A 22,282-nucleotide genomic window follows, 5' to 3' on the forward strand; every position below is an offset into this window, starting at 1 on the left:
AATGATATTTTGGCTTAGCTACTTCTTGTATCTGTCAGCAATTTTTTTCAGTTGATTTATAATTGATATTTATTAGTCAGGTGTACAACATAATGGTTCAATATTTTAATATATTGTGAAGTGATCACCACAGTAAATCTAGTTAACATCCATCACCACACATAGTTATAATTTTTCCCTTAGGATAAGAATTTTTAAGATTTACTCTTGTAAACTTTCAAATCATGCTGCACATTGCATCCTTATTACTTATTTATTTTATACCTGGAAATTTGTACCTTTTGACCACTGTACTCATTTCACCCACCCCACCTACCCCTGCCCCTGGTAACAACCAATCTGTTCTCTGAATCTGTGAGTTGTGTTTTGGGGGTTTTTTTCTCCTTTTTATATTCCACATATGAGCAAGATTATACAGTGTTTGTCTCTCATTGTCTGACATTTTACTTAGCATAATGCCCTCAAAGTCTATCCATGTTGTCACAAATGGAGAGGTTTCCACTTTTATGGCTGAATAACACTCCATTCTACACACATATGCCCTAATTTCTTTATCCATTCATCTGTAGATAGACACTTAGGTGGATTCCCTGTCTTGGCTATTGTATCAATAAACAGTGTTGAATCAACAAACTTTTCCCATGAATATGACTCTTCTCTCAAACTAGACCTAGACGTCAAGCTCCCAAGGATCAGTCTAATACCTTCTCATTTCCCCTCAGTTATGCCTGGTCTGTGGTAAAAGCTCACTCTCTGTGTGCTCACTGAGACTCAGTTGGATATACAAGTTAGAAAGCATTCAGGCAGAAGAGCTTGCATTCGCTCTAATGGATTTTACAACTCAAGACAAGTTTATATTTCAAAACATCACGGCTTTTCTAGTGTCTCCTAGGACTTGGTTGATGGTCTGCAGGAGGCACCGAATATGAAATTATCAACTTGCCTCACTCCTCTTAATCCAGTGACTTCCTTTTTACAGATGAGAAGCCCTTCACTGTGGAAGATACTTATTTGCTGTGTCCAGCACCTATCTTAAAGGAAGTTGGCATGTAAGTTTCCACGAGCAACTAAACCCCACAGCCAGGGAAGTGAGAGGAGGTGGGGGCGGACAAAAGGAGAAGAGTCTCTCTTCACTGTCATTATGGAACCTTTCTCTAGACTCCTCCAAATAATGATGATGGTGCTACAAGTGCAGTGAGCCAGGCACTAGCACCAGTGTTTCGCAGAGGGGACCTTTATTCTCCCAAGATCCACTATAGCCTGCCAGGCTCCTCTGTCCATGAGATTCTCCAGGCAAGAGTACTGGAGTGGGTTGCCATTCCCTTCTCCAGGGGACCTTCCCCAAACGGATCAAACCAGGGTCTCCTGCATTGCAAGTAGATTCCTTACCCTCTGAGCCAGCAGAGAAGCCCAATGAACCATTGCAATTTTACAGATGTGCAGTCTGTGGCAGAAAGAATTTAAGTAGCTTGTCGAGGTCACATAGTGAGTGGAAGAGTATGAGTTCAAAACAAGGTCTGTCTGGCTTCATCACAACTACATTTCTAGAAAGCTCTCAGGCTGCCCAAAGTGCTGTCATAACCTCATCCTGTCATCATAATTGCCCTTCTAGATGAGTATCTCCTTTCTTAGAGATAGGGAAACTCGGAAAAGAAGCTCAGCAAGGCTAAGTGATCCACAGCTGATTCAGGACCCCACGGTCAGACCCTCTGAGGCCATGTTCAGTGTTCCTCCGCGTCTCTCCAGAGCATCACATATTCATCCACACTGCCCAAGCCTCTCTGAACTAATTTACGGAGAAAATCTCACAGTGATGCAGTTGTGATAAGTGCTAGTGAGATGAGATCAAAATATTCAAGAGAAGGAAGAGAATTAGCATCCTGAGCAAGAAAAGAAATATGCAGGGAAACAGACAAGCAGTGTTGGTGAGGGAACACAAACTAACCTCTCTGTAAACACATCTCTAACAGACTGAAGACAGAATGGTGGCTTTAAGGAAAAATGCTACACTTGTTCATCTGAATTCTGCTTTCAATCATTTGTTCAAATTACAAAGCCTCCAAATCTAGTTGCCTGACATCAGCTCATGATGCCACTGATTCCACAAACTAGCCCTGTGTCCATGCTGCAGAAGGCAAGCTTGTGTCTCAACAAGCATCTTCTAGATGGGAGGAAATAGAAGGCAGGTTAGCTCATGTACTGCTGTACCTTTCTGTGTTGGCTGGGTGGTAACAAAACCATCACCATCAGAAGCTCATCACTAAGAGTCCAGATAACAATTGTAGAGTTTCTAGCTTAACCAGTTCATCCCTTGCTGATTTGGACCATTTGTTAAGACTACCTCTTCCTACCTACTACAATGTGGCAAGTAAATTAAACGGGAGCAGCCTCTGCCCATTCAATTCTATTTGCCATGATGTAAGAAAGGCTGGATACACTGCCTTGCTGCACCAGCCGGGTATATCCTGACATCTCTCTAGGTTGTTAAGAGATGGATGGGCCCCTGGAAAGCATCCTCTGCATTTTACAAAGGAGCCAGCTCAGAGGGTGGTTTAGAACGGGGCCCCCAGGGCCCCTGTGTGTCCGCACACCATGCTGAGTCTCCCTGGCCCCCGTGTCGTTGCAGGAAAGCCGCACTTCAGGTCAGCATGAACGATGGTCTCTCCTTCATCTCCAGTTCTGTCATCATCACCACCACACACTGCGTAAGTCCCTGCCTTTCCCTTGACTGAGAACTTCATTGTCTTCCTCATCTCCCTGGCGAGTTTCTTCCAGTTCTGTGTTCTGTTAACTGAGCTTTGACTCTGGCATTGCGAGGCCAGCCTTTGGCCACCTCAGGGACTGTACACATGTCAGGAGTGTATCAGGAATGCCTGTGCCTCCCGGGTTCCCCGTTTCTGTTACTAAAAGTGAGACCTGGACACACTGGCATGACCATACGGTACGACGGGGCCAGGGCCTGTGCAGTATGGAGTGGGGATGCCTGGATGGACTGGGTTTAAGAGAAAACGCACAGAAGGAAATGGCACAGTATATACAGAAAACCCATCTTAGGGAGTTTTTCCTCTAAAAGGAAGCAGGGGAGAGGTGGGTAGTGCAGTAGCTGAAGGAAGAGGTGGAGTAAAAAGAGAGGCTTTTATTTAGAATTGGAGAAGTTGCCACTTGTTAATACAATTGTGAAAATAATCCAGGGGAAAATGGAAAATTCGCAAAGTGGAAGAGAAGGGGAAGGGACCTTGGCTCATAGGGGTAGTGAGGCAGAGGGCAGACTGTATCCTCTGCCAGCTCCTCCGATGCCCCATCTCTGGGTTCTTCATGGAAGGTAGTATTCATCTCTGGCTATGCATGAGATCACCTGGAAAGCTTTTTAAAAATATGGATTCCCTGACCAATTGGGACAAAGTCTGTGCAGCGGGCCCCAGCTTTGGGTGGGTTCAGGGCCCCCTTGGGAGTTCTCTTGTGCAACTATGGCTGGGAACTCCTGGGTTTATGAGGTTGCTCCTACTGTCAGTGTCTTGAAGCTAAGCCCGTCCGAGGGCAGTCAGGGCTTTGTTAGCTCATATACAGACCTCAGCTCCTAATATGAACATTTCCAGAAGGATCTTTGTTGAATATTCAGTTTCTATTCTACCAAATGCACTTTTCCCATGAGATTGCTCTGCATGCTAAGTCGCTTCAGTTGTGTCTGACTCTTTGTGACCCTATGGACTGTGGCCCACCAGGCTCCTCTATCCTTGGGGATTCTCCAGGAAAGAATACTGGAATGGGTTGCCATGCCCTCCTCCAGGGGATCTTCCCAAGCCAGGGACTGAACCTGTGCCTCTTATGTCTCCTGCATTGGAAGGCAGATTTGGAGAATTCTTTACCACTAGCACCACCTGGGAAGATCACTCTAGAGACTAGCATTTTTTGACCTGCTGGCCAGCTTAGACAGGTACCTTAGTCACTTCCCAGCTGGCCTTTGGAGGGCATGTCGTTAGAACTGCTCAGTGATTGGGGTTTGTGTCCTTAACACTATCCAGGTGGATGAAGGAGAGCAGGCAGGCCCTGGAGCTGGACAAGATAAACATGAATTGTTTCCTGGAGGAGCAGGAGGCCAGGCCTCACAAGGGACGATGAACCCAGCTTCCCCAGTTGTCCCTCCTCCTCCTCTCCCCAACACATATACATTCTATCATATGTTAGGAGCCAGACAGCTTTCTTGACAGCTGGGTAAACCAATGCAGTGGGTATAGACAGTGGAAAAGTTCCACTTGACCAAAGTAAGAGCCTAGTGTCATCACAGAGACATGTCAGAGGTGTCACCCCTGAGCAATGTCTGAGTCTTAGGCACGCCTCAGTGGAACCTCAAATCTGGCGACCAAATCTGAAAGCTGGATGTGGGAGCAGTGACATGTCTCCAAGCATGCCCTGCCCGATTCTTTCAGAAACTGACCCTGTTGGAAACTGCCAACCTGCAGGAAATGATTAAAATACCCCAAACCTAACAACACCATTCCAGATTCCTCCCTGCTTTGGAATGACCCAACAGTTTGGGCCTGTATTTCTCATTATGTCTGACCGGACCAGAGAAAGAGCCGTGTCCTGAGTCCGTGAGGGCAGGGAGGTGAGAAGGGGAAATATCTCGGGACCAAGCCTGTGGGGTGGCAGGGGCAGGACGACAAACTCAAGTCCTGGGCCTCTAAGCCAAGAAGAGAAGGTGTCCTCACTGACATAACCCAAAAGGGAAAGAACTCCCAGTCAAGTCACTCTAATATCGTCCCGACTCACTCCAGCCTATGTTACATTTCCCATCTCCTTAATCTGAGTGCAAGTCACTAAGTTTTCTGTTCAGTTAACCCTTGATCAGCATCACCTCATAATATCTGCATTATTCACCTTTCAGTTGAGAAGGCTGCATGTCTATGTTATAAGGACCCTAAGATTTTAGATCCAGGCCCATTCACTCATTTATTCAACAAATATTCACTGATCATGCACAATGTGCCAGATAGGCACTGCCCTGGGTGCTCAAGATACATCAGAGGACACAAAGGACAAAAATCTCTTATCTCACAGGGATGCAGGGAGAGAAAGCAGTGAACAATAGACATAACAAATGAATCACACACTATGTTAAGAAGTGATATAAGCTGTAGGAAAAAAAAAAAGCCAAGGGAATTCCATGATGATCCAGAGGTTAGGACTCCATGCTTTCACTGCTGTGGGCATGGAGGAACTAAGATCGCACAACCCATACCACCAGAAGTAAAATAAAGAAAAAAATAGAACCAAGTAAGGGAATTTGGTACTGCTTGAGTGAGTGAGTGAGTGAGTACAAATTTTAAATAGAGATACATTAAGAAGTGGCATTTGAATAGAGACTCTGAAGTTAACTGTGAGGGAGAATTTGCCCAACGGTGAGCCCCACTGCTCAGAGCCCACCACCAGGGACAGCTGGTTTGTCCAAGGAAGAAAGAGGGCTAGTGATTAGTCACAAGGAGCGAGTGAGGCAAGCAGTAGGCAGTGAGGTCATGGGATGAAGAGTGGAGGGTCTTGTGAGAACGTCAGCTTTTGCAGAGGTGCAATGCAACCTGGCTTGCATTTGAAAGTTCACTCTGGCTGCTGGAATGGCCAATAGGAAGACAAGGATAGAAGGACCTTGACTGGTTAGGAGGGTTATGGCAATATCAGGCACAAGTGATGATGGCAGCTTGACTCAGGTGGGAACAATGGTGATGAGAGAAGAGATCATAGTCAGATATCTTCTGAAGGCAAAGCTCCATATTTCCCAAATCATTAGACATAAGGCTTGAGAGGAGAGGAATCAAGAATGGCCCCAAGGTGCAGCCACTGTGGAGAACAGTATGGGGGTTCCATAAAAAAACTAAAAATAGAGTTGCCATAGGATCCATCAATCCCACTCCTGGACATATATCTAATTCAAAGGAAATATGCATTGCAATGTTAATAGCAATACCGTTTTGCAATAACCAGGACATGGAAGCAACCTAAATGTCCATTGACAGATGAATAAATAAATAAGATGTAATACATATGTACAATGGAATATTAATCAGCCATGAAAAAGAATGAAATAATGCTATGGGCAGCAACAAGGATAGACCTATTGTTGTACTAGGTGAAGATTGTCATACTAAGTGAAGTAAGTAGACAAAAACAAAATACCACATACTATCACTTATATGTAAAATCTAAAATATGATACAAATAAACTTCACATAGTAAACACATTTATGGTTCCCAAAGGGGAAAAGGGGTGGGCAAGAGATAAATTAGGAGTTTGGGATTAGCAGATACAAAATGCCATATATCTAATAAATACTATATATTTAATAGATATATAACAAGGCCCTACTATATAGCAGACAGAACTAAATTCCATATCCTATAATAAACCATAATGGAAAAAATATGAAAAATAGTCTATATACTCATATATAAATATAACTGAATCACTGTGCTGTACATCAGAAACTAACACCACATTGTAAATTAAATATATAAGTAAATAATTTAAAAAAAAAAAAAAAGAATGGTCCAGAGAGCTTTGGCCAAGGAGTAGCCCTCAGTTAACAGGAAGGCTAAAGCCAGAGAGGATCTGAGGCAAGGGAGGAATCGTATCAGTTCTTTGTCCACTAGTCCTGTGGCCTTGATTGAGTTATTTAGCCCCTAGGTACCTCAACTTCCTAATCTGTAAAATTAGAATAATAATAATTTACATGCCTTCGCAGTATTGTGAGTTTTAAATGAAATGATTATGTAAACAGCTTACCAGAAGGCCTGGCCTGTAGTAAGTGTTCAATAAATGTTAGTTGTTATTATAGTTGAAGCTTAGTCAAAATGATGGACCTAACTGGAGATTCTTCCCAAGGAGTTGCTCCTCACTTCAGAGCCCCAGTGTAACAAAATAACTCTTTCAGCACAACATGTAGTCCTATGAGAACATGTTTGTCGCTTGATCAAACCCAAGTGATTGCAAGGGGGCAGACAAGTTGGCCAAAATCATCTAGAGAAGAGGCCCTATAGTGAAATATTCAACCCCAGTCCCCAACAGGTCCTATAGAAGCTCAAATTAAAAAGACTAAAGCCATCACTGGACAAATAGAGATGCAGGTGGAGTGGGTGGTCCTCCAGAATATGAAGTAAGGTCTTGGACTTCCCTTCGTTTCTTGGGCAGCTGGTTTGGAGGACAAGGTTTTTAGATCAAAAATGATCCCTTGGGTCTGAGTAAAGGGTTAGTCTTGTCAGTGCCAGTTGCAGCCTGCCCAGTCCATCCCCTGGAACCAAAAATAATTTTAAAATATGTAGTTGAACCTGTTCTTTTCTCGCTTTATTTGGTGCCCATTTGGACAACCGTGTCACAAGTTTTCAAGATCTGCAATGAATAACTGTTGCCTCTGCCAGGAGCAGAAATTCCATGAAGTTTTACAGGAAAGACATTTTTCCATCCAAGAACTAAAAGATTCCTATACAAATGGTAAACTTTGTTGAGCTCCATGACTATAGAAAATGGTCAAAGATCCAAAGCTCTCTCTTCCCAGCATATTTGAATACATCCCATCTCTAAGAGTCTTCACCAGCCTCCTTTTTTTTCCCCAACTCTAGAAATAGGTTGAGAAAAATCACCAAAATGTACTGCTCTAAGGGAAATAGCAAAAAGCAATTTGTCATTTTGATAACAATGCAAGCAAATTTAGGACCTTACCAGAACTTTTTATGAAAGATTGTCTTCTTTTATGTAAATAACCTTAAAATTGTATAATTTTCCACCTGAAGTGTACAAAAATCAGAGAATCATCCAACAAGTATTATTCAAATTTTTCCTGTGTCTCTGGTGCTCCATTTACATTTTACAAGTCGCTGTCCTTAAGGAACTTAAAATCCATTTTGAGACGTGAGTCCAACAAACTCATAAAAGAGTATGTGATAAAGAACAAGGTTGTGGGAGCCAGGTGTATAAATGCTGTAGGATTTCAGAGTAGAGAAAAGGGGGAGAATCCAAAAAGAGTCATGAGGGCTTCATAAAGGAGACAAAACCCAAGTGGTGGTTTGAAAAATGATAATAACAGGTGAGAAGTGGAAAGTGGCCTTCCACTAACGTGAAACCAACCTGAGCAGGACTAGATACAGCCATGAGCATAGTTTGTTCATGGCCCCTCCCAGGAAACATGACTTTTTTTTTCTCTTATTTTGTATCAATATCTGGTGCCTTCTAATTGAGGTCCATCTCTCAGGTTGCCAACTACTTTCCTAGGATGTGCACTCCACACCCTTGATCACCTGGTGATCAACAGTGTGGCCTCACTATTAACTATTAGGATTTGATTAGTGTTGGTTTCCAGGTTGGAGAATCACAATCTTTGAAGAGGAGACCTAAAGTTAGACATAAAAGTCTAAAATCAACACTCAGTGGACAGTCTCTCTTTCCTCCTAATTTATGTGAACAATAGCCTGGCTACAGTGGTGTGAATGTGAACATGCTCAGTCACTCAGTCATGTCCGACTCTTTGCAACCCCATGGACTATAGCCCACCAGGCTCCTCTGTCCATGGAATTTTCCAGGCAAGAATACTGGAGTAGGTTGCCATACCCTCCTCCTCCAGATCTTCCTGGTCCAGGGATCAAACCCACGTCTCCTGTGTCTCCTGCATTGCAGGCTGATCCTTTACCCACTGAGCCACCAGGGAAGCCCCACAGTGACAAGGCTGAGTAAATCTGAGAGGACTCATGTCAGTTCCTATTCAGAGAAAATTTTTGAATTAAAATAAAAATGCAACAGACTTAACCCTACGGCATCAAAACCAGGACAAATACTCTATGATTACAGCATAATGGAAGAATTAAGAATAATATTGAGTCAAAAATCCTAATTTCAGGTTCTAGCCCTTCCATTTCCTACAGTGATCTTGGGCAAGTTAATCTGAGCCTGTCTCAGTGTCTGTCTTGTAAAGTTTAAAAAGTAATAGCTGTGTGTTAGTTCATTGACATTCTCTCTCCTTGCCGAGTAAAACTCTAATGGACTATCTCATTAAAAGATTTGCTGTTCATTATTTATAAACAGGCTATTTTCCCCTGATTAAGAGGTATGCTTCCTTCTGAGTCCATGATAAGCCTGTTCCTTTAGGAACAGGCTGGGAAAGACTGAAGATGTTGCCTGCATAATGAGGGAAAGCAGCACCAGTAAATTAGAACTGGTGATAAGTCAAACTGGGTTAAGCTGCAGTTTCTTCAATATTTTTTGTATAGTTCATTTATTATATTGTGCAAGTGTCGAGTGTACAGCAAAGTGATTCAGTTTTACATATATATATATATAATTTTTCAAATTCTTTTCCATTATAGGTTGCTGCAAGATATGGAATATAGTACTCTGTGCTATACAGTAAATCTTGTTGTTTATCTATTTTATACATAGTGGTGTGTATCTGTTAATGTTCACTATTTTTGAAAAAGAAAAGTTTTATCAGTAAATGGATCGTGGAGTAACATAAGGGGACTATTTAGACTATTTAGAAGAATGAGTCAAAACAAGTATTAACTAAATTTGATGCGTCATTACCACATAGAAAATTTCTAGTATTATAGTTTAAAAGATGCTATCACACCCAGCATGTCTGGAAGCGTCTTATCAGAGGAGGTACCATTTCATACAGATGAGAGCTGCAAGCTCAGAATTTTCTGGCAGCCTAGATCCTCCAGCATGCCCTGAGATAGCCACAACTCACTGGGGTTTGGAGTATATTTGACTTCTATATGGATGAACATAGTACCAATTTGTTTCCCAAGGATTTTTAAATGATTTTAGTCTTCAGATTTTCATGAATTGAGACTGTTCTTTTCCCAAATTAATGGCATTTTTCCCAGAAAAAGAGTGAGAAAAAAATGTGTGTGTGTGCTGTCAAGATCAAGATTCAGGGCAGGCTCTGGCACATGAGGATCTACAGCATAAAGCTGACAAAACCATTGCAACTGATACAGAATCTAAGCAACTACATTTGCTAAGTCCAAGGAACACAAAGATAATGCATGGGAAACAGACAAGTACTGCAAAGATTTGCAATTTGACATAAGTGCTTTAACTGAGAAATGAGCAATGCCCAGTGATACCATGAAGTGGAGTGTCTGGGGAGTCAAAGAAGGACTGATTCACAGGAAAGATGATAAATTTGCTCAGGGTATGGCCTGGGTGAAGGTGTGTTTGAGGCCCATGTGGCTGTGGTTAGTTGGGATGGGATGTTAGGAGAGAAGATAGAGCTAACTGGGACCAGTTGGAGAAGCCTTCCTTATTTGGAGTTTTTCTCTAGTGTTTACTTTAAGTATAATTCAGAATGCTGTTTTGATGTTGAATTCCAATATCTCCTCATTTAGGAAATAAATATTTTTCATCTTCAAAAAAGAATCTAGAGGAAAGCAGTGTCATAGGAAAACTGGCATGGCCTGAGTTTGCCTTGGAATACCAGAAACCAAGGTCCCTTGTGGCTTTGCTAGTAAAGAATCTGACTCCTATGCAGGAGACCTGGGTTCGATCCCTGGTTTGGGATGATCCCCTGGAAAAAGGAAAGGCTACCCACTCCAGTATTCTGGCCTGGAGAATTCCATGGACTAGTCCATGGGGTCACAAAGGGTCAGACACAATTGAGCGACTTTCACTTTCACCAGAAACCAAGGCGATGGTAACTTAAATAATCTGGATGCTGCCAGTGAAGGCTGAGGTTGCACAGGCAGCCTTGGTTAGGGCTAGCTCAGAAGACAGTGTGCTGGAGCCCACAGAAGAATGCTCCGGTGGCTGCAGCAAAGAGAGGCTTCAGAGGGAGGTCAGGGGCCATCTTCCAACCTTGTCTGCAGAGTTCTATTCTTAGCAACTTCCTGGGTTCATTTTTTAAGTCAGTTCAATTCTGTTACTAATTGCTTTGAAATAACTTAGGAAAATAAAAATCCAGCCCAGCTTTGTAGTTGTATAACTATCTAGGTAAACAGACAGTTGGCATGACTGCCCTTGCCAAAATTTCTTGAATTTCACCAGCCTGGTAGGGAATGAATCCAGAACCTTGTGCTGAGTGGCAATCTCGCCTTCCAACATAATAAAAAACTAATGCTCACTCTTCAGAAAAAGTAGAAATCAGAGAAGTCTTTTTTCTTCTATTTCTTTTCCAAGGTAAACAAAACAGTCCATTAATCAAAATAGGTAGCTCTCCTTGAAGTAGCTAATTCATACCAGCAGCTATAATAAGCATGTGGGCCTCTTCATTAAGGAAAGTAGTTTAGAGAAGCATGTATGAAATAGTACTGTGGTCCAAGTTTTGGGGTCTCAGAGAAGCGCGTAGCCTGTCTTTGCCCTCCAGAAGCATACAAACTAGTTATCAAGGCAGAATACATACTCCACGAGGTAAATGCTATATTTGGTGGTATAAAAGGTAGATATTATATTTGGGGGTGCAAAAGAGAAATACCACAGGGTATCCAGAAATTCTTTGTCTATTCCAAAGACGTGAGCCTCCACCTAGGCCTGTGGATAAGTAAATTGACACAAGCACTCACACTTTGGGGAGAGTCCACTTAATGGTCCTAGTGGGTTACCAGGTTCTAACCCTAACCCTAATTCTCAATTACTTAAGAAGACATTCATGTCTTCCTGCAAAAGGGAGCTGGACAAATTCTAGAAATTCAAGAATAACATGTAGACAGCTCATTATGTACTCAGCTCAGAGTGTCTTTTTCCCAACAAGACCCTCCCCAATTTTTATTTCTCCCCAGTTGTATTTCTCAAAAACAGGAAAAGACTCATGGAGAAGACAAGTCCCTTCCAAACAACCAGTGGAGAAGGGCAGGACTAAGCCCCATACTCCAATTTTCCTTATAGATTCTTCACCCTGACATCGTTCCACTGTCTGTACAGCTCACTCCCGTGTCCACCTTTCTCCTTATCCATTTAGGCCCCATCTCTTCACAGAGGGTGACGAATTCCTATCCTGGAAGAATAAGGGGTGTCAGGGTTGGAGAGGGAATAGGAGACTGACTTTGCAGAGGGTTTGAATGACAAAAGATGGAGTCCGGGTGATAGGAAACTATTCAAAGGAAGAACAAGGCAATATTTTTGGAAGATTAATTCAGCATTTGTTTATTCCAAGTCTTTTAGCAAAATATTATTTATCTGGATGTCCCTGATTTATAATTTGGTCATTTGGAAAGGAACAGGCTCCAGTTTAGTGTTCCATTATTTGAGGTGAAAGAAACTTTGTTCCAAGAATGACCAATCCAGAGCCCTAGGGCTACAAGTGATTCATTAGTGTCTCATAATCAGCCCCTGAAAAAGGATGGCTTTTACTTTCTTATTGCAGTAATTATAGGTGATGTGTCCTGGGAAAGATGTGGCTTAGCAAAGTACAAAGGAAAGACTTAGTTGACGGAGAAAAGTAGGAACTATCATGGACTTTGGGATCAGATCAGTGTGGCCAAAATCCCAGGCCTTAAACAGCTGGCAGTGGTCCTAGTACAGGATAGATACCCAATGTTAGCTTCCTTAGGCTGATGTTATAGGTTCTCTAAGAATCAGCACGGTGACAGAGTCTCTGACTTCTGGTTGAATTAACAGAAGAATGGTATCTAGCCTAAGGAAGCGAGAGAACCTTTCAACTTGCTGAAGGAACATCTTTCAAGTATCATATTAAATAGTAAGGACACTACAAAGGAGAACCTCAAAAAACTGAATATGTGAAAAAAGATTCCAAGTAGGATAAATCATATAGACTAATCTATAGAATTGAGACCGAAGATATAAAGAAAGATTTGATAGACATTCTCAATATTTCAAGGGCTGGGCTCCCCTGAGGTACATCTGCTTTTATTGTGTATATCTAAGGAGTAGAGTGGGGCTTCCTTCCCTGGTGGTTCAGATGATAAAGAATCTGGTTACATTGTGGGAGACCCAGGTTCGATTCTTGAGTCAAGAGGATCCCCTGGAGAAGGGAATGGTAACCCACTCCAGTATTCTTGCCTGGAGAATCCCATGGACAGAGGAGCCTGGCAGTCCATGAGGTTACAAAGAGTGGAGCAGAATAGGCTGATGGATAGTTTGTGGCTCAGTTTTGTAAAAGGTCTTTCTGATTGGGTGCTCTGTACAAGTGGAAGTCAACTCCCCGTTGTGGTTATATTCAAGTCCAGGCAACTTGATAAATTGGCAGAATTATGTAAAGGCCATTCATGCATCAGATAGGCAATTGGACTAGAAAAACTTTCAGACTTCTTCCAATGCTGAAAGTCTGAAATTCTGGAACTAAAAGTGATCTAGTGAAAGAGTAAGGCAAATATTATCAGTCCTCTATGGTATAACAAATGAGTTTGGCTTTTATATTTTGAAAATAAATGGAAGACTTTTGTTGGTGACACTGGAGATAGTTTCTCTTAGTGTGGTTCAAACTAGCCAACCTCCGCCTGATACAAGTGAGATTATATTTCAGATTAAAATGAGCTTAAAGCTCCTCCCAAGAAAAATTTGTTTTCAAATAACTTCAAACACACCATCTCATTTACAAACAATTAATACACTAGTCACAAATCAGTCTCATCTATTTATTAGCTGGCCTTAGTAGAGATATATATAATTCAAGGGTTGTGTTTTTTTTTTTTACAATATCCTAGTATTATTATTATTTTAACAAGATGAGCTATGGTTTCTTGTACTGTCATTAGAAAGGCTGAAAGACCACAGGAGTATCAGAATGCCAAACTCAGATGTCAGATGTTGTTTATGAACTGAAATAAAAATAGTTTGGCGGCATCTCTATTTTGATAACCCTTGTATACATAAGAATCTTTTCAAATATGTTTTGGAGGATTGTGCTGATTTGTTTTTCTTGGATGTTTGAGGAATTGACTTTCAGTATTTTTATCTCAAGGCATTTTAAAGAATGTTTGCCCTAAGTTTGAAATTTCCTTGTTTTGAGAGTAAATGAGGGGAAAAAAAGGATTTTTCTGAATCTATACTTGAGGAAATTCAGATAAGCACATAGCAAGATGGTAATATTTATTTTTAGAAATAGAAGTCCAAATACTAATCCATAACCAAGATAAATATATAAAGGACCAAACCCAGCAGTTAAAAAACACAGACTGATATATTGTGTTTAAAATATATTCTGCTATATTTTATTTATAATAAAGCATACATTCAACAAAATAAAAGGGCACAAAGGCTAAAAATAAAAGTATGAGAAAAATTATATCAAGGGAATACCAAAATAAAGTTAATATAGCTATATTAAAGTTAAACTTTTTAGCTAAAAATCTTTATTGATAAAAAGAGGACCATTACATAATGTTAAAAGGAACCATTAACCTAGGAAATATAATTCTAGCCTGCACTTCATGACATATCCTCAACATATATGAGGCAAAAGCTGACCAGGTTACAAAGAGAAGTTGATAAATCCACCATCACAATAGGACATTTAAAAACAGTTCTCTCAGTAATTAATAGGTCAAGCAGCCAAAGGAATCAGTTCAGTTCAGTTCAGTCACTCAGTCATATCCAACTCTTTGAGACCCCATGGACTGCAGTATGCCAGGCCTCCCTGTCCATCACCAACTCCTGGAGCTTGTTTAAACTCATGTCCATCAAGTTGATGATCCCATCCAGCCATCTCATCCTCTGTTCTCCCCTTCTCCTCCCGCCTTCAATCTTTCCCAGCATCAGGGTCTTTTCCAATGAGTCAGTTCTTCACATCAGGTGGCCAAAGTATTGGAGTTTCAGCTTCAGCGTCAGTCCTTCCAGTGAATATTCAGGACTGATTTCCTTTAGGATTGACTGGTTTGATCTCCTTGCAGTCATCTTCTCTCACACCACAGTTAAGAAGCATCAATTCTTGGGCGCTCAGCTTTCTCTATGGTCCAGCTCTCACTGAATACTGAAGAAACCATAGATTTGACTAGATGGACCTTTGTCAGCAAAGTAATGGCTCTGCTTTTTAATATGCTGTCTAGGTTGGTCATAGCTTTTCTTCCAAGAAGCAAGCGTCTTTCAATTTCATGGCTGCAGTCACCATCTGCTATTTCCCCATCTATTTGCCATGAAGGGATGGGACCCAATGCCATGATCTTCGTTTTTTGAATGTTAAATTTTAAGCCAGCTTTTTCACTCTCCTCTTTCACTTTCATCAAGAGGCTCTTCAGTTCCTCTTCACTTTCTGCCATAAGGATGGTATCATCTGCATATCTGAGGTTATTAATATTTCTCCCGGCAATCTTGATTCCAGCTCGTGCTTCATTCAGCCTGGCATTTTGCATGATGTACTCTGCATAGAAGTTAAATAAGCAAGGTGACAATATGCAGCCTTGACATACTCCTTTCCCAATTTGGAATCAGTCTGTTGTTCCATGTCCGGTTCTAACTGTTGCTTCTTGGCCTGTATACAGATTTCTCAGGAGGCAGGTAAGGTAGTCTGGTATTCCCATCTCTTGAAGAATTTTCCACAGTTTGTTGTGATCTACACAGTCAAAGGCTTTGACGTAGATGTCTATCTGGAACTTTCCTGCTTTCTCGATGATCCAGCGGATGTTGGCAATTTGATCTCTGGTTCCTCTCCCCTTTCTAAATCCATCTTGAGCATCTGAAAGTTCACGGTTCACATACTGTTGAAGCCTGGCTTGGAGAATTTTGAGCATTACTTTGCTAGCGTGGGAGATGAGTGCCACAGTGCAGTAGTTTGAACATTCTTTGGCATTGCCCTTCTTTGGGATTGGAATGACAGCTAACCTTTTCCAGTCCTGTGGCCACTGCTGAGTTTTCCAAATTTGCTGGCATATTGGGTGAAGCACTTTCAGAGCATCATCTTTTAGGATTTAAGATAGCTTAACTGGATTTCCATCACCTCCACTAGCTTTGTTCATAGTGATACTTCCTAAGGCCCACTTGACTTTGCATTCCAGGATGTCTGCCTCTAGTGAGTGATCACACCATTGTGGTTATCTGGATCATGAGGATCTTTTTTGTACAGTTCTTCTGTGTATTCTTGCCACCTCTTCTTATATCTTCTGCTTCTGTTAGGTCCATACCATTTCTCTCCTTTATTGAGCCTATCTTTGCATGAAATGTTCCCTTGGTATCTCTAATTTTCTTGAAAAGATCTCTAGTCTTTCCCATTCTGTTGTTTTCCTCTATTTCTTTGCAAAAAGAATAAATACCAAAAAAAATGATTAAAATCATGCAGTTAAACATGATCTAGTGGACGCACAGTAATGTTACAGCAAAATGTTTCAAGTAGGATCCAAAATTTGGAGGTTGCATAAAATGTGGGCTATACAGTTATAAGATTAATGAAAAATACCATTATTCCATAAATTTTAAGAAACATATCTCTGAAATTGGAAAATTTCAGAGATTAATGTATCATAATCTCATAGTGTTTTTCCCTAATGGCTCATAAAATAATGAGTCATCCTACAATGGATGCATCTTAAGTTCATTAAAATGTTTCCCAGCAGTCTGTGCTATGCCCAAAGTAAAGATGATGAAACATGTGCTGAGCAAAACTTATTTTTCACTTCCTCTCCCCAACTCACCCCTACCAACAGTGGAAATGAGAACTCTATCCTTTCTCCTCGGGAGAGGGGGGGCCAGGCAGAGGGAAGGAGCTGATCGCCAACCACTTTACAGCCAAATCCATGACATCTTCATAGTGTTGCTGCAGGGCTTACTGTGTACAGAAGAATCTCATGTGCTTGCAGTTTCAAATAAACCATTTAAATCTTTATAAGTCAAATTAAAATCATAATGGTAATTAGAAAATAAAGTAGTCGATTATAAATATTCCTCATACCAAAACTTGTGGAATACAGCTAAAGTGAGTCTTAGACAGAAATGTGTATCCTTAAATATCTATGTGAGGAAAGAAAGGCATAAGTTGATTAGCCAAGCTTTGAGCTCAAACCATTACAGAAGAACAATAGAGTAAGCCCCTCCAAAAATAGAACAAAAACAATAAAGTAAGAGAATAGAAAACAAAATAGAGAGAAAACAGAGTTGTGGCTGCTGCTGCCAAGTCGCATCGGTCGTGTCCTACTCTGTGCGACCGCATTGACGGCAGCCCACCAGGCTCCTCCGTCCCTGGGAGCTTCCAGGCAAGAATATTGGAATGGGTTGCCATTTCCTTCTCCAGTGTATGAAAGTGAAAAGTGAAAGTGAAGTCACTCAGTCGTATCCGACTCCTAGAGACCCCATGGACTGCAGCCTACCGGGCTCCTCCGTCCGTGGGATTTCCCAGGCCAGAGTACTGGAGTGGGTTGCCATTGCCGTCTCCCAGAGTTGTGGGGGAGGGAGGTAAAAGAATAAACATGTATTCAAAGAACTGTGTTCTCATTGGTCAGTTCTGGATGAAAAGTGTTAGTTGCTCAGTCATGTCTGACTCTTTGCAATCCCATGGACTATAGCTCGCCAGGCTCCTCTGTCCATGGAATTCTCCAGGCAGAAATACTGGAGTAGGTAGCCATTTCCTTCTCCAGGGGATTGTCCTGACCCAGGGATCTAACCCAGTTCTCCTGCACTGCAGGCAGATTCTTTACCATCTGAGCCACCAGAGAAGCCCGCAGTTCTGGTTGGGGGACACACACACTCCCTTCTGTCACAGGTTTAGACTGTGCTAGAATGAGATCATTTACTGAGGGAACAAAGAAAACATATGCTAGTTGAGCTCATCCCTCACTCCCTTCATGGGGTCGCAAAGGGTCGGACACAACTGAGCGACTGAACTGAACTGAACTGGACTCACTCCCTTCGAGATCTTTCTTCCTATGGAAGCCTTTGTACACAAAGTGAATGTTATAAAGTGTTATATAGTGTTTACCAGTCCATTCTGAAGATCAGCCCCAGGTGTTCTTTGGAAGGACTGATGCTAAAGCTGAAACTCCAGTACTTTGGCCACCTGATGCGAAGAGTTGACTCATTGGAAAAGACTCTGATGCTGGGAGGGATTGGCGGCAGGAGGCAAAGGGGACGACAGAGGATGAGATGGCTGGATGGCATCACCGACTCGATGGACATGAGTTTGGGTGAACTCCAGGAGTTGGTGATGGACAGGGAGGCCTGGCGTGCTGCGATTCATGGGGTCGCAAAGAGTTGGACACAACTGAGTGACTGAACTGAACTGATAGTGTTTACCTTTTATTCTCCACCATTCTTTTTTAAGTTTTTTTTTTTTTTAATGTGGACCATTTTTAAAGTCTTTATTAAATTTGTTGCAATATTGCTTCTGTTTTATGTTTTGGGTTTTTGGCTGTGATTGGCCAAGAGGTGTGCAGAATCTTAGCTCCCCAACCAGGGATTGAACCCATATCCCCTGCATTGGAAGGCAAAGTCTTAACCACTGGACTGTCAGGGAAATCCCTTACTCTCTGCCATTCTTATCAGGAACTAAAATTCTCCGTATTACCATGAAACCCTTGATTTCTGTGGCTGTTTGCCCCCGGGGGTGTCTTCTGATCACTGTTTTTTGAAGTTTATGGTTCTGCTTTTTCTAGCCTCTCACTTCCTGGTCTTCTATTTTAGATCCCCTCCCCCTGCTTTTCTGATTTGACAGAAGCTTCCTGGTGCTCAGATATCAAACAACCAAGCTTCTTCGAATATAAAAGAATCCCCAGTCTCTGAATAGGAACCTGAGAGAGAGTATATTCCTTAAGTACACGAGTTTTAGTGAATGTCCAGTGTGTGCATTTGTGTGTGCTCTTGGGTCATTGAGGCTATTCCAAAAGATTGAGTCTTTTAAGTTGAGCATTCTGAATTAGCAAATCCAGTTGTGAGAGGCACAGTTGTACGAAGAAGTGCACAATTTAAAGAGGATCCAAAAAGTGTGTGTTTGTGGAGAAAAAGAGAAAAGAGGGGTGGAGGGAGTGGGGCAGGAAGAGAGGGAGGACAGATTCATAGTTGGGGAAATAAGACCAAATCACAGAGAAAGCCTCTGAGCATTTTCTCTCTGCCAACACTAAAATAATGCCAACTCTTTAAATGGTCCAAAATTGGCAAAAACCAGCGGACTAGGCTATCCCAGAACTAGAGGAGACAGCAGCCAGACCCAGGCTACATTGTCCTGGCTGGGAGTTTACAGTCACAATTCACCAAATCACAAATTGCCACGGGGTCTTTACATATATATCTTCTGACCAGGATGTTGTGGTTTACATTGTCTGCATGCCCAAAGAGCAAACAGACTCTTTCCTCTGCTCCCCACAGAATGACAAAGTCCCACCAGGGTACATGAGCGCCCTTCCTTTTGCAAATCAACCAGCTTCTCACCTATTCATTAGGGCACCAAGGAAATTCAAAGGTCAGTGATTTAATTTATAGCTCCCCAGAAGAAGAGTGTGTGCCACAAGTAATACATAACTAGCATTCCTTTGCTGTAACAGTGGTTCCTAGAACAGATGTTAGTTTAGCCAGTGTCCAAAGCAGTGGGCTTAATATTTTGTTTCATTTACTTAAAAAATTAGAAAGCACTTGAATAAGTGACAACTAAATATTTCTGAGTTCCTTTTATATATCGTCCAGCATCAGGAAAACTGCTTCATTTGCAGGCCAAGAAAATGAAAAAGGTACAGCTAAGGCACTTTTGTTTTATCTGCATTGCCCAAATCCATCGACTTAGAAAAGGTAGCTCAAGGCTTTTGCAACTGTATGTAAAAGGTGCAAACCCATCAGAGTAAATATTTAACAAAGCCTCTTCATAGTAGAGTCTGACATGGCAACCTCAGTTGGCCTTTAGCTGCTGGCCTTAAAATTTGTGAATGCAAATTTTGGATCCCTGACAGATTAAAAAAAATGTTTGATGATGATCCCGTATTTGTATCTCATATTTCCTCACTCTAAATAATGTCCATCCTTACTCAGTGCCTTTGATCAAATTTCCCTTTTCTTCTGGAACGCCCTCTCCTCCTTTCCACCTACCCAAATTTCACCATAGCTACAGGGCCTGCCAAGTGCTGCCTGGACCTGCCCCAGGTTGCCTCACTGATCCCCCCCTGCTCTGAGCTCAAGCACTGTGGGTTAAAGCATCATTTAGAGATTAACTGCACATAATGTGTGCTGCTCTTTGAGCAAGCTCTGTGACTTTCTCACTGGATGGTGATAACATCTTCCAAGATTGTAGGCTGACTTTGTTCATCTTTCTATGTCTCCCACTGCTGAACATATGTTAACTATTCAGTAGAAAATTATCTGTTGGTTTCCTGATAATATTTGCAGTTTTGTTGTTATTTTGTCACTCAGTCATGTCCAACTCTTTGTGATCCCGTGGACTGTAACCCCTCAGGATCCTCTGTCCCTGGGATTTTCCAGGCAAGAATACTGGAGTGGGTTGCAATTTCCTTCTCCAGGGGATCTTCTCAACCCAGGAATCGAACCCACATCTTCTGCATTCCAGGCAGATTCTTTACCACTGAGCCACCCAGGAAGCCCTATTATGCAGTTTAGAGACGTTGTCTTAAGGACTAGATCCTCATGGTCACCAGTAGTAAGCATCTGTCTCTCGACAGTGGCCCCAAATCATAAACATAGCTTCTACCTTTCCAAGTTCATAGTCTAAAGCGATAGCTAACAGTATAGTGAAGATATGCTTATTGACAATAGATAATAATGATGCTGACTAACATATGAAGTATGATCACTAAGACCAATTGAGCATATGCATTAACATTAAATAAACAGTTACATTAAAGGCAAATAGACAAGTGTCTGTAGCTAATGGAACAAAAAGTGGAAATGAGAAATTAGTCTTCCTCTTCCACTGTCAGTAGTTGAACGTTACTTTTTCTGTAATCCTATTTCAACAGCCCACTGACAGGAATTAAGGCATTCTGAGTACTTATGAGCTACATCTTGTCTGCATTATTCTCTAAAAACTGGTTCTGACTAGCAAGCTCTATGAATTTTATGGAAAGGAAAGTGCTGAATGAAGCCAACATCTACTTATTATCACCCTCACCATTGCAAGTGAAGATCAAGGTGTTGCTGGAAAATCTTGACACAGAGTGTCCTTCCATGATAAGGACCTCAAGGCTTGAGTTTGTGGGAGTGTGGCATTAATCTTCCCTCTCTCGTTGCATTATAATGGTGGCTTGTCTAAGGCCTTTTGGTATTATTTGAATAAGGCAAAAAGTAATAAGATGTATAGCAAACTAGAATTGACACATCCAAATTATTTTTGCTTCTTCAAAATATTTACCTTGGAAAGCCATATCCTTAACAAGACTCAAAATTTCAGCTATCTTCTGCACTCCTGCTGTGAAACTGGCATGACTCTGAAGGCACAGTATTTGAATATCCTCAGTTGAGGAATTAGGAAGACATCATCATCATTTGATATCAAAACAGCTCCAAAAGTTGTGGGAACCAGGTCTGGTGAATGTTGGGTGATCAGATTGGGAAACTCACTGATAAAAAGCAACACATAGCTTACAATATAACAGATTTTCTTTTTGTGGCCTATGAATTAGCTTCAGAAACACTTCCAAAGGAGGTATTTCAGAATTGCTTTGAGCATGGGCTGAATCACTGGAGAGTCTCCAGCATCCAGAGTCACTAGTTTGGAGGGAATTAGATTCCTCTCTGGGAGTTCTACTATGTTCAATACACAAATAGCCTCATTACTTTATAGTCATGCTTTTTACAAAGAGTCCCACAAGAGCCGAGGTAATTCCCACCTAGTATTTTTCCTGTACTGCCCAATTTATGGGTTAAGGAATCCAGTATCTTCGGTGCCTATCAATTTTATCACCATTTTAGCCCAGATTACCTCTAGGCCGGATTACCTCTCAGGTAGCAAGAATACATCATCATATTTGATAGTGTTTTACCCCTATTAATGTTTGATTGATTTTAGTGGAAGCTATTAAATTTACCATTGGAGCACTCACTTGTGTTTCCCTTTGCTTGACATTGCAATGGCAACCTGAAGGCCTGTGGTTTCCCAGTATGTAACCTGGGACCACCCACCAACACCACAGCCCAGTCACAGTTATAAGAGACTGTTCACAGGAATCAAATTTATTCACCTGAGCCAAGTCTGGGCACATCACCAGGAACACAGCTTGGGCATAGAAGCAAGGGGAAGAATGGAAAGGAAAGTCACATTTTATTGAAGGATGGCTATGTGCCAGGATCTTTACATACCTTATCCTATGTCATATCGAATCAATCCTGGGAAGTAGGAATTACTGCAGTTTCATACACATTGAGAAAAGGAAGTTTAAGAGAGGCTGGGTTAGTTACCTAAAGTCTATGTATTAATAAGTGAAA

General features: G+C 41.5%; 1 protein-coding gene across 1 annotated transcript in view; it reads left to right on the forward strand.

The window, feature by feature from the left end:
• The window catches only part of ANTXR1 (ANTXR cell adhesion molecule 1), a 263,047-nt gene that overhangs the window by 123,149 nt on the left and 117,616 nt on the right, over positions 1-22,282 (forward strand). The window contains exons 11-12 of the mRNA XM_040224080.1: positions 980-1,049; positions 2,627-2,705. Of these exons, the coding sequence (XP_040080014.1) occupies positions 980-1,049; positions 2,627-2,705 (149 nt within the window). The remainder of the gene's footprint in view (positions 1-979; positions 1,050-2,626; positions 2,706-22,282) is intronic.

The sequence above is a fragment of the Oryx dammah genome, unplaced genomic scaffold, assembly GCF_014754425.2.
Source record: "Oryx dammah isolate SB20612 unplaced genomic scaffold, SCBI_Odam_1.1 HiC_scaffold_25, whole genome shotgun sequence".
NCBI lineage: Eukaryota > Metazoa > Chordata > Mammalia > Artiodactyla > Bovidae > Oryx > Oryx dammah.